The 12,674-nt window shown below is 40.2% G+C and overlaps 1 protein-coding gene across 1 annotated transcript in view; it reads left to right on the forward strand.

Annotated features, from left to right (window-relative positions):
- EYS (eyes shut homolog) overlaps positions 1 to 12,674 on the forward strand; it is an 872,029-nt gene that overhangs the window by 692,717 nt on the left and 166,638 nt on the right. The window contains exon 38 of the mRNA XM_056343434.1: positions 9,239 to 9,392. Coding sequence (XP_056199409.1) covers positions 9,239 to 9,392 — 154 coding nt within the window. The remainder of the gene's footprint in view (positions 1 to 9,238; positions 9,393 to 12,674) is intronic.

Here is a 12,674-nt window from a genome sequence, read left to right on the forward strand (position 1 = left end):
GAGGGGTGTCCCCATGTGCCAAAAGACAAGACAGGGAAAGAAGACCGGCCTGGCTGAACAGAGAGCTTTGGCTGGAACTCAGGGGGAAAAAAAGGAGAGTTCACCACCTTTGGAAGAAGAGGCAGGCAACTCTGGACGACTATAAGGATGCCATGAGGTTATTCGGGGAGAAGACTAGAGAGGCAAAAGCCCAGCAAGAATTCAGGCTGGCTACTGACATAAAAGATAACAAAAAATGTTTTTACAAATGCATTAGAAACAAAAGGAGAGCCAAGAAGAATCTCCATCCTTTATGATGCAGCAGGGAACGTTGCCACAAAGGCCGAGGAAAAGGCTGAGGTACTCAGTGCTGTCCTTGCCTCAGTCTTTAATAGTAAGACTAGCTTCCCTCTAGGTACACATCTGTATGAGCTGGAAGAGAATGATGAGGAGGAGCAGAATGATGTCCCCACAGTCCAGGAAGTGGTTAGTGACCTGCTGCTCCACTTGGACATGCACAAGTCTATGGGGCTTGATAGGATCCATCCCGGGTTACTAAGGAAACTGGTGGAGGAGCTCACCAAGTCTGATCTTCTGATCTCCTTCTATGACAAGATGGGCCACTTAGTGGATGAGGGAAAGGCTGTGAATGGTGTCTACCTGGACCTTAGTAAAGCCTTTGACACTGTCTCCCACAGCATTCTTCTGGAGAAACTGGCTACTTATGGCTTGGACAGGTGTACTCTACACTGGGTAAAAAGCTGGCTGGATTGCCAAGCTTGAAGAGCAGTAGTAAATGGAGTTACATCTGGCTGGCATCCAGTCACAAGTGGTGTTCCCCAGGGCTCAGTACTGGGGCCAGTTCTGGTTAGTATCTTATCAATGATCTGGATGAGGGGATTGAGTGCACCCTCAGTAAGTTTGCATACAACACCACATTAGAGGGGGAGTGTTGATCTCCTTGAGGGCAGGAAGGCTCTGCAGAGGCATCTGGACAGGCTGGACTGATGGGCTGAGGCCAACGGTAGGAGACTCAACAAGAAGTGCTGGGTCCTGCACCTGGGTCACAACAATCCCATGCAGTGCTACAGGACTGGGGAAGAATGTCTGGAAAGCTGCCTGGAAAAAGAACCTGGGGGTGCTGGTCGATAGCCAGCTGAAGATGAGCCAGCAGTGTGCCCAGGTGGCCAAGAAGGCCAACAGCATCCTGGCTGGTATCCAAAACAGTGTGGCCAGCAGGACAAGGGAAGTGATTGTCCCCCTGTACTCGGCACTGGTGAGGCTGCACCTCAAATACTTTGTTCAGTTTTTGGCCCCTCACTTGAAGAGGGATGTAGAGGTGCTGGAGCGTGTCCAGAGAAGGGCAACGAAGCTGGTGAAGGCTCTGGAGCACAAGGCTTATGAGGAGCAGCTGAGGGAACTGGGGTTGTGTAGCCTGGAAAAAAGGAGTCTCTGGGGGACCATATTGCGCTCTACTGCTACTTGAAAGGAGGTTGTAGGCAGGTGGGGCTCCGTCTCTTCTCCCAGGTGGCAAGCAACAGGAAAACAGGAAACAGCCTCAAGTTGTGCCAGGGGATATTTAGATTGAGCTTGATGATCTTAAAGGTCTTTTCTGACCTAAATATTCTATGATTCTATGAAAATCAAGTTTTCAATTCTGCTGTTCTATTTTGCTTGAACTTACACCTAAGAAACTGTTGATGTTCCCAAGAATATTTCAGTTCCAATAATTAAGTTAAAAATCAAAAGATACATTTTCATAATATACAGAAATTATGTACGATTTTTTCTTTTGTATATTAGGAATTAGTGCAATTTTCACTTATTTTCCCACATAGCTTTGCAAAGATATTCACTTTTTAGACCAGAAAATATATACACAGGTGTATAAATTTTATTCTCTGGTGTGGGTAGAACAATTACCTGTGAAGCTAAAGACTAAAAAAAAAAATTTCCAAGGAGAAAATGTATTTATGTCTTAACTTCATTTTACTGGACTCACAGGTATTTATACTTACTGTGTATAGTTGTGTTGTTTGTCGAGCTCTTTCAAGCTGGGATAATTTTTACATAATTTCTAGCAGTTATTTTTAATTCATCAGTTTCCAGTAACACATCATACTTGCATTCCCCTTGTCACCCCTAAAATGGGGTTTTACCTGACTTGCAAGATTCCACTCTTTTAGTAACCAGTAGGTTTTCTTCTAAGGTGAGATTTCTAAGATAAAAACAAATAATAATAATTTGGATGTCTTCCTGGTTCTTGAACACAGACACAGAAAGTAGTGGACTGCATATCTTGTAGAACTCTAATACAGCATATCAAATACTACCTGATATCTAATACAGTTCATAATAAAGCCCATCTAATACTTTCTACAGCACCAGTTTCTTTTCCTTATTTTTTTTTCTTTTTTGTTCTGTGTCTCTCTGCTAATTAGGTTCCATTTCAATTAATACAAATATTTGCTATGATTGTCCATATCAATATCCTTAATTAGTTTTACATGAATGTAACATACATTATTATATAGATTTGTAAAACAAAAATCTCTCCAGTGTTTTGTGAATGAATACTATGTGCACATACAGATTATCCAGAATTTTGTAATTCATTATTTCTGTCTGCAGGCACCAAGCTCTTCTGTCACATAAGCATCCTTCATGAGTTCGTATGTTCCCTCTGTTCTTTCTTCATCCCTGTTTTTCACTCCTTCCTCTGTCTTTCATTTTCCCTTCTAACTTCAAAAGAGAAGCTACTGTTGCCAGCTGTGCTCCTTTTAGTAGTAGTAGTAGATTTTTTGTTAAAAACAAAACAATGGGGAAAGAGATAGGGGTAGAAGTGATTTATAGAAAATTACTATATGTGTCAGAGGCAAAGAAACTAATTCAAGAAGAACTGGTGTGCACATCATTTTTAATAGATTATAAACCATCATCTATTTTAATACAAAGACAAGTGTACTTACTTCTTAATAATTATTTTTTCCCTCATTATTTTCAATATGTATTTAAGAAGCGTACCAATGGTAACAGTCAGTGGACTAAAAATATCTGGACTTCTTGCAGGTACCTTATCTTTAAATTGTTGGTATAATGAGATTTCTCTTTAATCTCAGGAGAATGTCAGGAGAATATATATACAATTTGAATATATATACAATTATTATGTTTGCGCCAATAAAGATTAGCTGTCATTGGAGAAGTATTTCTTTCTTGAATACAGTATGCATTCTTACAATTTTTTTATTCTAGTCCTTATAGATTTTACTTGTTTGCATGATTTAATTTCATCAACGCGTCAAAGCAAATTGTGATATTTAGCCACAAAGCAAAATAAATTGCTACTGGCCATAAAAACCCGATACAATTATAAAGTTTTGCTTCATTTTCACTTTTAACCGAGTCAGCATAATGCTGTTCACAATCCCTTTAAAGACAGATTGTTTAACTTATATATATGGTAGTCTATAACTTCTGACAATCGGATTTCAGATACCACAGCCCATGTTTATAGCATTCCTTAAAGACACCAGCTCCTTTTTCATAAGTTGTGCTCATAAATTTTCCTGTGCTCTCAGCTGTTCCCCAGATCTACCAATATTCTACTTACACTATGACCATCCTTAGTTTTAAGAAGGTATTTGTCTATTACTTCAGCTGGCATTCTCAAGCAGGGCATTTCACAGTATCCTTTCTCTGTGTCAAAATATGTTTCTGCTTAATAAAGCTTTATCCCATAGCTTAATGGGAATTTAAATCTGACTTTTCTAGATAGACAACATTTGTGTTCAGTGGCCACTTACTTGCCATCATACTGATGTACAAAAATAGCTTTCCAGCTTCAGCTTCCTCTGAAAGAGCAATTGCTGAGATCTGGTTTCTTTGACCGGGTCCCCTCACATATGGTCAAGATAAGTTACCCCTAATATCCAACCAGATATTTTTATTCAGATCATTCCTGATCTTTGTCTGTTACTGGAACCTGTCAGTTTTGCTTAAGACTCAGGCTTTTCCTATGAAGGTAACTTCCTACCATTTACACTAGGTAGCGTGTGTTCTTTTAAATTGCCAGAACAAAATTCTTCAGAGGGACACTGCCTCCTCATGTTCACCATAGAAAGATTTAAAGGACTGTCCTTTCAAAGGATCTCATACCACCTAGCAGATAATAGGAAGAATGCTATTAGTCGCCTGTAAGTGTGACTTATAAGTGCTCCCTAGACTGAAGTTCAAGCAGGAACCTCCCTGAGGTTTCAAGGAGTAATGCTACCTTTAGGAGAGCTGTCCCAATTTTTTTTTACTTTACTAGTAATAACAAGGACCTTCTTCCAAGTTTTCACTAGTGGGCAATGTGAATGGACAGACAAGAGGCACTGGCAGAAGAGAAATAAGCTATTCATCCATAACTTAGCTTCTTCAAGCTTCTTCAGTATACACATTTACAGCCTCCCCAACTTCACTTCAATGTAACTTACAGATTTACTCATTGACAGAGATTGGAAATGCCTGGAACAGCATGTGCAGAGAAGGGAGAAGAAGATAAGGAAACAAGTGATGCAGTACATGCACTTATCAGTTATGCTAGGGTTAAAAAGCAGTGACTTTCTAACAGTGATAGTGCAATACATTTTGAAAGAGAATTAGCAGGTTATTGTAGAAGGATATCGTAAAAGCCAAGGGCATAAAATCCAGTCAGATTAAGTAGCTTTGGAGTTAATTGGGTATTCAGAATACAAAATATGTCTAAGCCTAAAAGACTTTTAGGTCATCAGGATTCATAACAGTCGGAAGAAACACTGTGCTGACTAGAAAGCTGCTTTTGAGGAGGAAGTTTACATTGTGAACTGTTTCAGCTAAGAACTGTACCAAAGCAAGTTATCAGGAAGTTGCAAGCATCTGCTGCTTGCTTCTGTCTGCTAAAGTGTATTATCTTTCTGTTTTGTTCTCCAGATCAAAGTTGATCATTTTCTCTTTACAAATTAGTAAGTTTTCTAGCAGGGAGCTGTTCCAAGAACAGCCACCTTCTTTTTACCTTTCTGACTAAAGATGTTAAGGGGTGTTCTAAGCTGTGGCCACCTCCAGCAGCTCCAGGCCTGGGACTCCCTCCTGGCCAGCCACTGGAACCCAGCCCAGAGACTCAGGTGTCTCCATCCCAGGCTGGTGGGCATGGCTAGTGCTTTCCCATTTGCAGGTTAAATTGTACAGAGTTCAGCATGTATCCCAGAGACACACACACATGGGCACACACAGAGAACATGACATGGCTGGCTGCACAGGCTGCCACAGGCAAGGCACTGCCTTCAACAGCACCTGACTAGGGGACTCACATAAAACATGACTGTAGAAAGCCTTCTTCCTGCTAGAAGGACTTCTCCCCTCCTCTCTGGCTGGTAGAGGTAGAAATTCACTAGTGAAGGCACACGCATGACACTTGCAAGCACGTGCGCGTTTGTGGATCCCCCAAATACCAGCATGGCCTCCTCTGCCCATCTGATACCCCTGCCAAGATCCCAGGCCTTCTGTCATGTGCAGGGGTGGGGCACACGGGGAGGGGACATCCTCGACGCCAAGTGTTTGATCTGTCTATTAGTGCCCTAGGAAGGCCAGGACCCTTGTTCCTGACCAGTCTGTCAGCATCCCGTTACAGGGACCCTTCACTGAACAGTCCCACTCGATCGGAGGGCAATTTGACTGCCTTGTTCAGGGTAACACGCCAACATTAGGGGGACAGCTCAGCGGGTCTTCCCGCTTCGTTTAAATGTGTTACCCGCTGCCAGCAACTGCTAGCACCCACAAAGGACTTGCACTAACAGTTTGCAGAATAACACTCTTTAATATAAAATTGTGACGAGTTAAGATTCGTGATTACCAGTGGTAGGGACCGTCTGCAAAAACAAGCTTGAAGTGATATACAACCAAACTATACACAACCAAAACCTTAATTACTAATGACAGCTATAATTAGTTAGTTATTCAGTGTGCGTAAGTCAAACTTCTTACCCAATAGGCATCCCTACGGGGAGAAGACAGGTTCAGCCCGTTGACTGATCCCAGAAGTTACGATGGAGTCTTCCCTAGCTTCTCCCCTCATTCATTCACTTTTTATACTTTTCTTTACTCTCAGGTGGAACTTGAGTGACTCTAGTCACACATTCTTTCATTATTGACTGGTGTAAAATCCTCTCGCTTTCATTTAAAGACATAGTTGATAAGAAATAGAAAGCGCATGCTTGGTGAGGGGTGGTTGCGCGTTGGAGGTGGGTAACTTTGGGGTGGAGGTGTGTGTTAGTATTATAATGAGATTATAATGAGCAACGTTCATCTAAGGAGAATAGTTTCACCACAGTTGTTGGCCCAGCAATGGACATCATCTCATATATTTTCCATTTGGCAACCGCTGTGCAGCTTATTGGCTGTATGGTACCATCAAGTTCCCAGTCCTGCGGGGAGTACAGCAGCGCCTGGCCACAGTATCTCCACTCCACTCCACCCTCCACTGCTCCTCTAGCATAGCAGGTTGTGTTGCTTAGGGAACCATGGTGGAGCAGATTCCATGCATGCCAACTGTCCGAAAGTGGCAACTGTGTTTTTCCCTAAAAAGGTTGTTATAATACTACAGCTTCTATTAGGTCGCAATTTTCTATGATTTCCCCCCTTCAGATGATTTTCCTACACCTTCCTACCGCACCACATGGGTCTCATGCTCACTAGTTCACAGACAGAATCATGCACTCACACACCTCTCTACCAGGCACTCCACACTCGGGGGTCCCCCAAATACTGGCATGAGTCCTCTACCTATCTGATACCTATAGCTGGACCTGGGGCCTCCTACTTGCAGGTAGTAAGTACATCTTGAAGTTTGCTAGCAAATACACTCACCTACACACAGAAGGTGGCGTGAGGCACACAGGCTGGGACCTGTGGTCCCACTCCAGCCACTGGCACTGAGTCCCTTGCTCACTTCACTTGCACTGGTGGCTCCCAGTGACTGGCAGCTGAGACCCTCGCCCACACCGCTAGCTGATACTGAGATCCTCAATGGCTGCAATTGCTGGCAACCCAGCCCGGAGGTGCCTACACCCTTGGTCTGACTCCAGGTGCTGGCCCCAGACCCACTGACGCCTCTCTCATCAATTGCTGACACCTAGTTCATGCAGACCCCTGCACACAGACCCACACACAAACACATTTATACTGATCTCTTCTAGCAGCTGGTTTTTGGGACACAGAACATTAGTACCCCAGTGGCTGGTGGCTGAGAACCCCCATATGGTCCAGTCCTTGGCCCTGAGACTCCCAGTGGTTCCATTAGCTGACACCACGGGCCAGGGTGCCTGCACCCTTGGTCTGACTCCAGTAGCTGGCACCAAACCCATTCATGCTGGTCCTCCCAGTAGCTGGCACTTAGTCCTTGCAGCGTTCTAACATGTGGGATAAATTCTGAGATTACACAGAGAGAGGGTTAAGAAAGGATTTAATAAGAAGACAGGATGGACTGTGGTGGTCAGGCGCAGGGCTCAGTCAGACAAGCATGTTGACCAGCCCCATTTTACATGCAACCCTCCTCTTTTACACCACTTCAGGTCTGTTTTTGTTCCTCTCCAGTTCCCTGTTTGTACACATTGCCTCATTGGTTTGTATTGTTCCACCAACACAACCCTCCTCCAGTATCCCAGACCCCCAGGTTTGCACCCATTGTAGTTGCAATTCCAGGTTGGCACTCTTTGAAGTGATACCTGAAGTTTCTTGATAGCCCATTCCTTAGTGTGACTGATAAGATTAGTTTCTTGTCATTATTTCTGTTACTGTTTCTTTATCATGTGTGTGTTCTGCTTATTGCCTTCCCTTTTCCCTTATCCCATTTTGACAGGGTCCTCAATCAGCTAATCTTACTGAAATAAGCATTCCCACGCTCTGCATGCCCATACCAGTTAGTGTAACCGGCCAGATTTGGTTCTTGTTACTACCTCCCTTTGTTTATCATTTCTACCTCTGCCTGTTTTGGTTTCCCCCTTCTCTTTTATCATCCCATTTGACAAGGCTGTTGCTTAGGTAACCTTAAGGAAGCAAATGCTCTCTCCTACTACATACCCTCATAGAAAGTTTTATTTGTACGGTGTATGTGTCTTGCGTTTTTTCTCAGCTCAACTACAGACAATGGATAGGAGATGTGCTCCAGACAAGCTGGAGAATTGGACACAGATATGACTCTGAAACTCAAGATTCCAGGTTTCCAAACATTATGATTCTGGAAGTTAAGAAGAATATTATGCTCAAATACTTGTGCTCAAATACTGCTGAGCAAATGTATGCAGTGAATTAAATTTCATCACCTTGCTATTTAGTCTTTTTTACTTTTGTTAAATATAGTGAAATATAGTGCAAAAAAACAGATTAACATTTTAACCGTGAGCCTTAAAGGTGAATAAAAGCCCTAAACAGCAACTCTGTCTTACTTTATATGAGAAGTAAATACCGTTACATTCAAAGGGCAAATTCATAAAAAGATACCCATCCAAAATCATTTGCAATTTTAGTTGTCAGGGGGTTTGTGTTTGTTTGTTTGTTTGTTTTTGTAGATGAACCATGTGCCAGCCATCACTTAAATAGAAATATTTTGCTGTCTTATTTACAATATACTACTTAGTGGAAGTGAACAAAGATAGAAAGGGGTTTTTTTAAAATATCTTTTTATTTTCTCTGAACTGTGCAAGTCACACAGTATGTCTGATGTTTTGTAGATAACAACTATACTTCTCATCAAGTCTGAAATGTATCATTATTTGGGAAAGATGAATTGTTCATAACCTTTACAGAGATTACAAGAAAGAGGAGATTTTATCTTTTTTTTTTCTATTATATGATTGAAAAGCTGAATTAAATAGCAAATCATGATATTATAGTATTTTTGTGATGTTGTTAGGGTTTTTTATTATCACCTTTGTCACCTTAATGATACTGCTGGTTACAGAGAAAAGTTCGTCTTCAGTGTAAAGATCTCTGTAAGGTTTATGCAACTGCAGTGATATAAAAGTAAAATTTTGTCTTTCAGTTATTTTACTTTGGCCTGTTATCAGCGGTTGATAGAGAATTTAATTTTATTCTTCCAGTCACTCAAGCAGAGTCCTGTGTATGGATAGAAGAATCCTCAGCATAGACTTTATGACTGGTGATGGCACTCCAGTAGTGTGGAATATTTTTGCAAGGTCCTACACTTTCAGAAGCATGACTGTATCCTTTTTTGTTTTCAAAGCTGGTGAAAGGAATTTTGGAGAACAGTTTCTTCACTTGTATCTTGTGGAGGGAAGACCAACAGTTCGATTCAGCTGTGGAAACTCTCAGAACATTCTGACTATATCCATCAATCAATCCATTAGCAAGGGTATTCTCATCCCTATCACAATAAGGTAAGAACTTACCACTGTGTTACACTAAGAGTTTAAGTTGTATATATTGAGCTGTGAAGTGTGACTTCACTTTTTTTTGCAGTACAAAAAAAAGTTGTATTGGAAAGCAAAATTGTATGCACATTTGGAAATCTTTTTCATACAATGTCCTTGATTGAAAATACATTTTTTCACAGAGATTATTTCAGTCCTTTGGAGAACTTAGTAATCATTCAGACTCCAGACACTTACAGATACAGATGAAATTGGTTTGAGAACTGAAAAAATTAAAGCATAATGTTGGAGGTTACAAATGGATAGCTCATAATTTATGCTTATTAGTTTACACAATGAATAAATCGATTTGTCATCAGAATTCTAGTGCTAAATATAGAACTAATTTATTGTTTAAGATGCAAAATTTTAAATGGGCATGCTAACATCTCGCTAACAACAAAATTCAGGTTGGACTCCATGATCTTTAAGGTCTTTTCCAACCTAAATGATTTTGTGATTCTATGATTCTATAATCTGTCATATCTACACATGCAACTGTACTGTCAGCAGTATACAATGGTGGCTGACCAGTGCTGTCATTTTTCATTTGGTGCAAAAAATACTTCACAGAATGGTTAACTTATAATTTTGGAAAAGGTGTTAGTATTATGTCTTGGTAATGGATTAACTGTTTTCCACTCATCGGATATCATATGTGTGGATTAGGAAACAGGTAAGAATGAAATAATGTAGATGCTGTGCCGGCCAGCAACAAAGGCCACGCAGCCACTCACTCACTCCCCCCCGCCCCAGTGGGATGGGAGAGAGGATCAGAAGATAAAAGAAAACTCCTGGGTTGAGATAAAGACAGTTATATAGGGAAAGCAAAAGCCACGCACTCAAGGAAAGCAAAACAAGGAATTCATTCACCACTTCCCATGGGCAGGCAGGTGTTCAGCCAGCCCCAGGAGAGCAGGGCTCCAGCACGCGTAATGGTTACTTGGAAAGACAAACACCATAATGCTGAATATCATCCCCTCCCCCACTTCCTTCTTATTCCCCCATTTTATATACTCAGCATGATGTCATATGGTATGGAATACCTCTTTGACTCGTTTGGGTCATCTGTCCTGGCTGTGTCCCCTCCCAGTTTCCCGTGCCCCTCCAGCCCTTTCCTGCTGGCAGGGCCCGAGAAACTGAAAAGTCCTTGACTTAGTATAAACATCACCCAGCACCAACTAAAACCAGCCTGGTTTTAAAACATGTGCTGTCAACATTGTTCTCACACCAAAGTCAAAATGCAGAACCGCACTAGGTACTAAGAAGAAAATTAACTCTATCCCAGCTGAAACCAGGATGTTATATTAGTAACATTAAAATAATGCTAAAGTATTTAAATTTTGCTTTAAAAAAATATTTTAGAAATAATTCTGATGCCCATATAGAATTTCAAGTTACTGTGATTAAGATACTATTTAATACATAGTTAAATTATCAGAGCTAATTTCTGCACCTGAACTGTAAGCATTTGTTATGTGAGGGAACTTACTGCACAGATTATTAAATTAAAGGTAGTTGTAGCTAGGACCATTTCTGCTGTTAGAGGATGGTATATGAAGGAGACTGCAAAAGTTACCCTGAAACATGCACATCAGAGTTCTCAAAATTACCTTCTTACTACCAAAAAAGGAAAATAACAGCATCATCTGAAGATTTTGGTATTTGTTTTCTGAGCTCTTTCTATATAGTGTAAATGTTTTGAAATTCTAAAATGCTGCCTATGTCAGGAGGTTTGACGATCTCGGTATAGATAAATTGATATGTGGAGAAGAGATTCTTTAGGGGGTTTTTTGGTTAGATTTTATGCTCACCCATAAGCCTTACCATATTTTTTTAGAAACAAACTTGGTAGAATATAAATATAAAACTTTTTTTCAATATATGGAAGGGTCTACCATTTAAGAAACTGTGTCATTTCCATCTTACATTTCTTCTCAGCCACAGGTCTGTACATTGGTCTTATGTTCCATTTTAAACAGATTTTTTCCCTTTTGTTCTATATTAGTATTAATGTGTAGTATTAATGAAGCAAAGTCACATAGCTTACATTAAAACTGAATTACTTCTTAGCTGACAGTGTATTAATCTATTTTAGGATTTTTGTACAAATTGTAAGTGTATATAAAATTTACAAAGAAAATTCTACCCCTTTCTCTCCATATGAGTCAGCAGATAAAGAACATTTTTTTGTCTTAGAGGATACTTGATAGAAATATAGAGCACAATACTAACAAACAATTCTCATTTTAAATCTCAGAGACTACTCTTGTGTGAGACATTGTTCAGCTAATTGTCTGAACTGTATTAGCTGTGGTAGCACTGTCTCTACTTCATAAGATTAAGACATTAAAATGCTGTACAGATTTGAAAGCCTAATAACATCTTAACAAATGCAGCTACATAGCATTGAAAAGATTAATACTAGTTACAGAGTTCAAGTTCACACTGACAAATAGTTGTATTTCCCCCTTTTTTACCTTAAAATTAACACCTGTATATTTATGGCTTCATTTTCCATGTTGTTACACTGAAAAGTAATGTCAGTTCAATTAACATATTACCTTAGTTTACTGGAATTTATACTGCTATCTTTAAAACTGGCATAGGTGTGATAACTTGCTAGGTGTGATTGTAGACTGGGACTGGTGGGGATTTACATGCATCTGAGTTTATGGGCTTGGCCTTCAAAATGACTAGTGATTATTCTTGTGAGTCCCTCTAAAATGTAGAGAGAGCAGTATATCCTTCACCAAGCAGCAATAAAATTGTAATCCTTCAGCAATCATCCTTAACCTCTGCCAAAGAAAAAAGCAAACTTGACAAGGCATTTGTGGCCCCCCAGGATCTTGTATAATAGGCTATAAAATATGAATCCATGACAAAACTGTTGATTTGTGTTCTCTTAGTGGCTGTTGAAGATAGATAACTCTATCTGTATGTTTTACCTGCAAAATTAATGAGGTGGTTTTTTTCCTGTAATGCAGGAAAAGAGACACAGACTGGAATAAATAATAATTTTTGTTACTGTTTGAAAACACTGCAATTGAGGGACAATACTTCTGTTTAATTTGACTTTGAATAAATCTATAAGATCATATTTGATGGATGTTCCAGTTATGGATGCAACTATGGCTCCAGTGGATAAACAGTGTAATTAATGTAACCAATAACATCTATAGAAGCAGATTTTCACCTTCTCAAACTTCTTTCTAAATCCACCATGTACAGGAAGCTAAGATATCCCCA

Source organism: Falco biarmicus, chromosome 6, assembly GCF_023638135.1.
Source record: "Falco biarmicus isolate bFalBia1 chromosome 6, bFalBia1.pri, whole genome shotgun sequence".
NCBI classification, from domain to species: domain Eukaryota; kingdom Metazoa; phylum Chordata; class Aves; order Falconiformes; family Falconidae; genus Falco; species Falco biarmicus.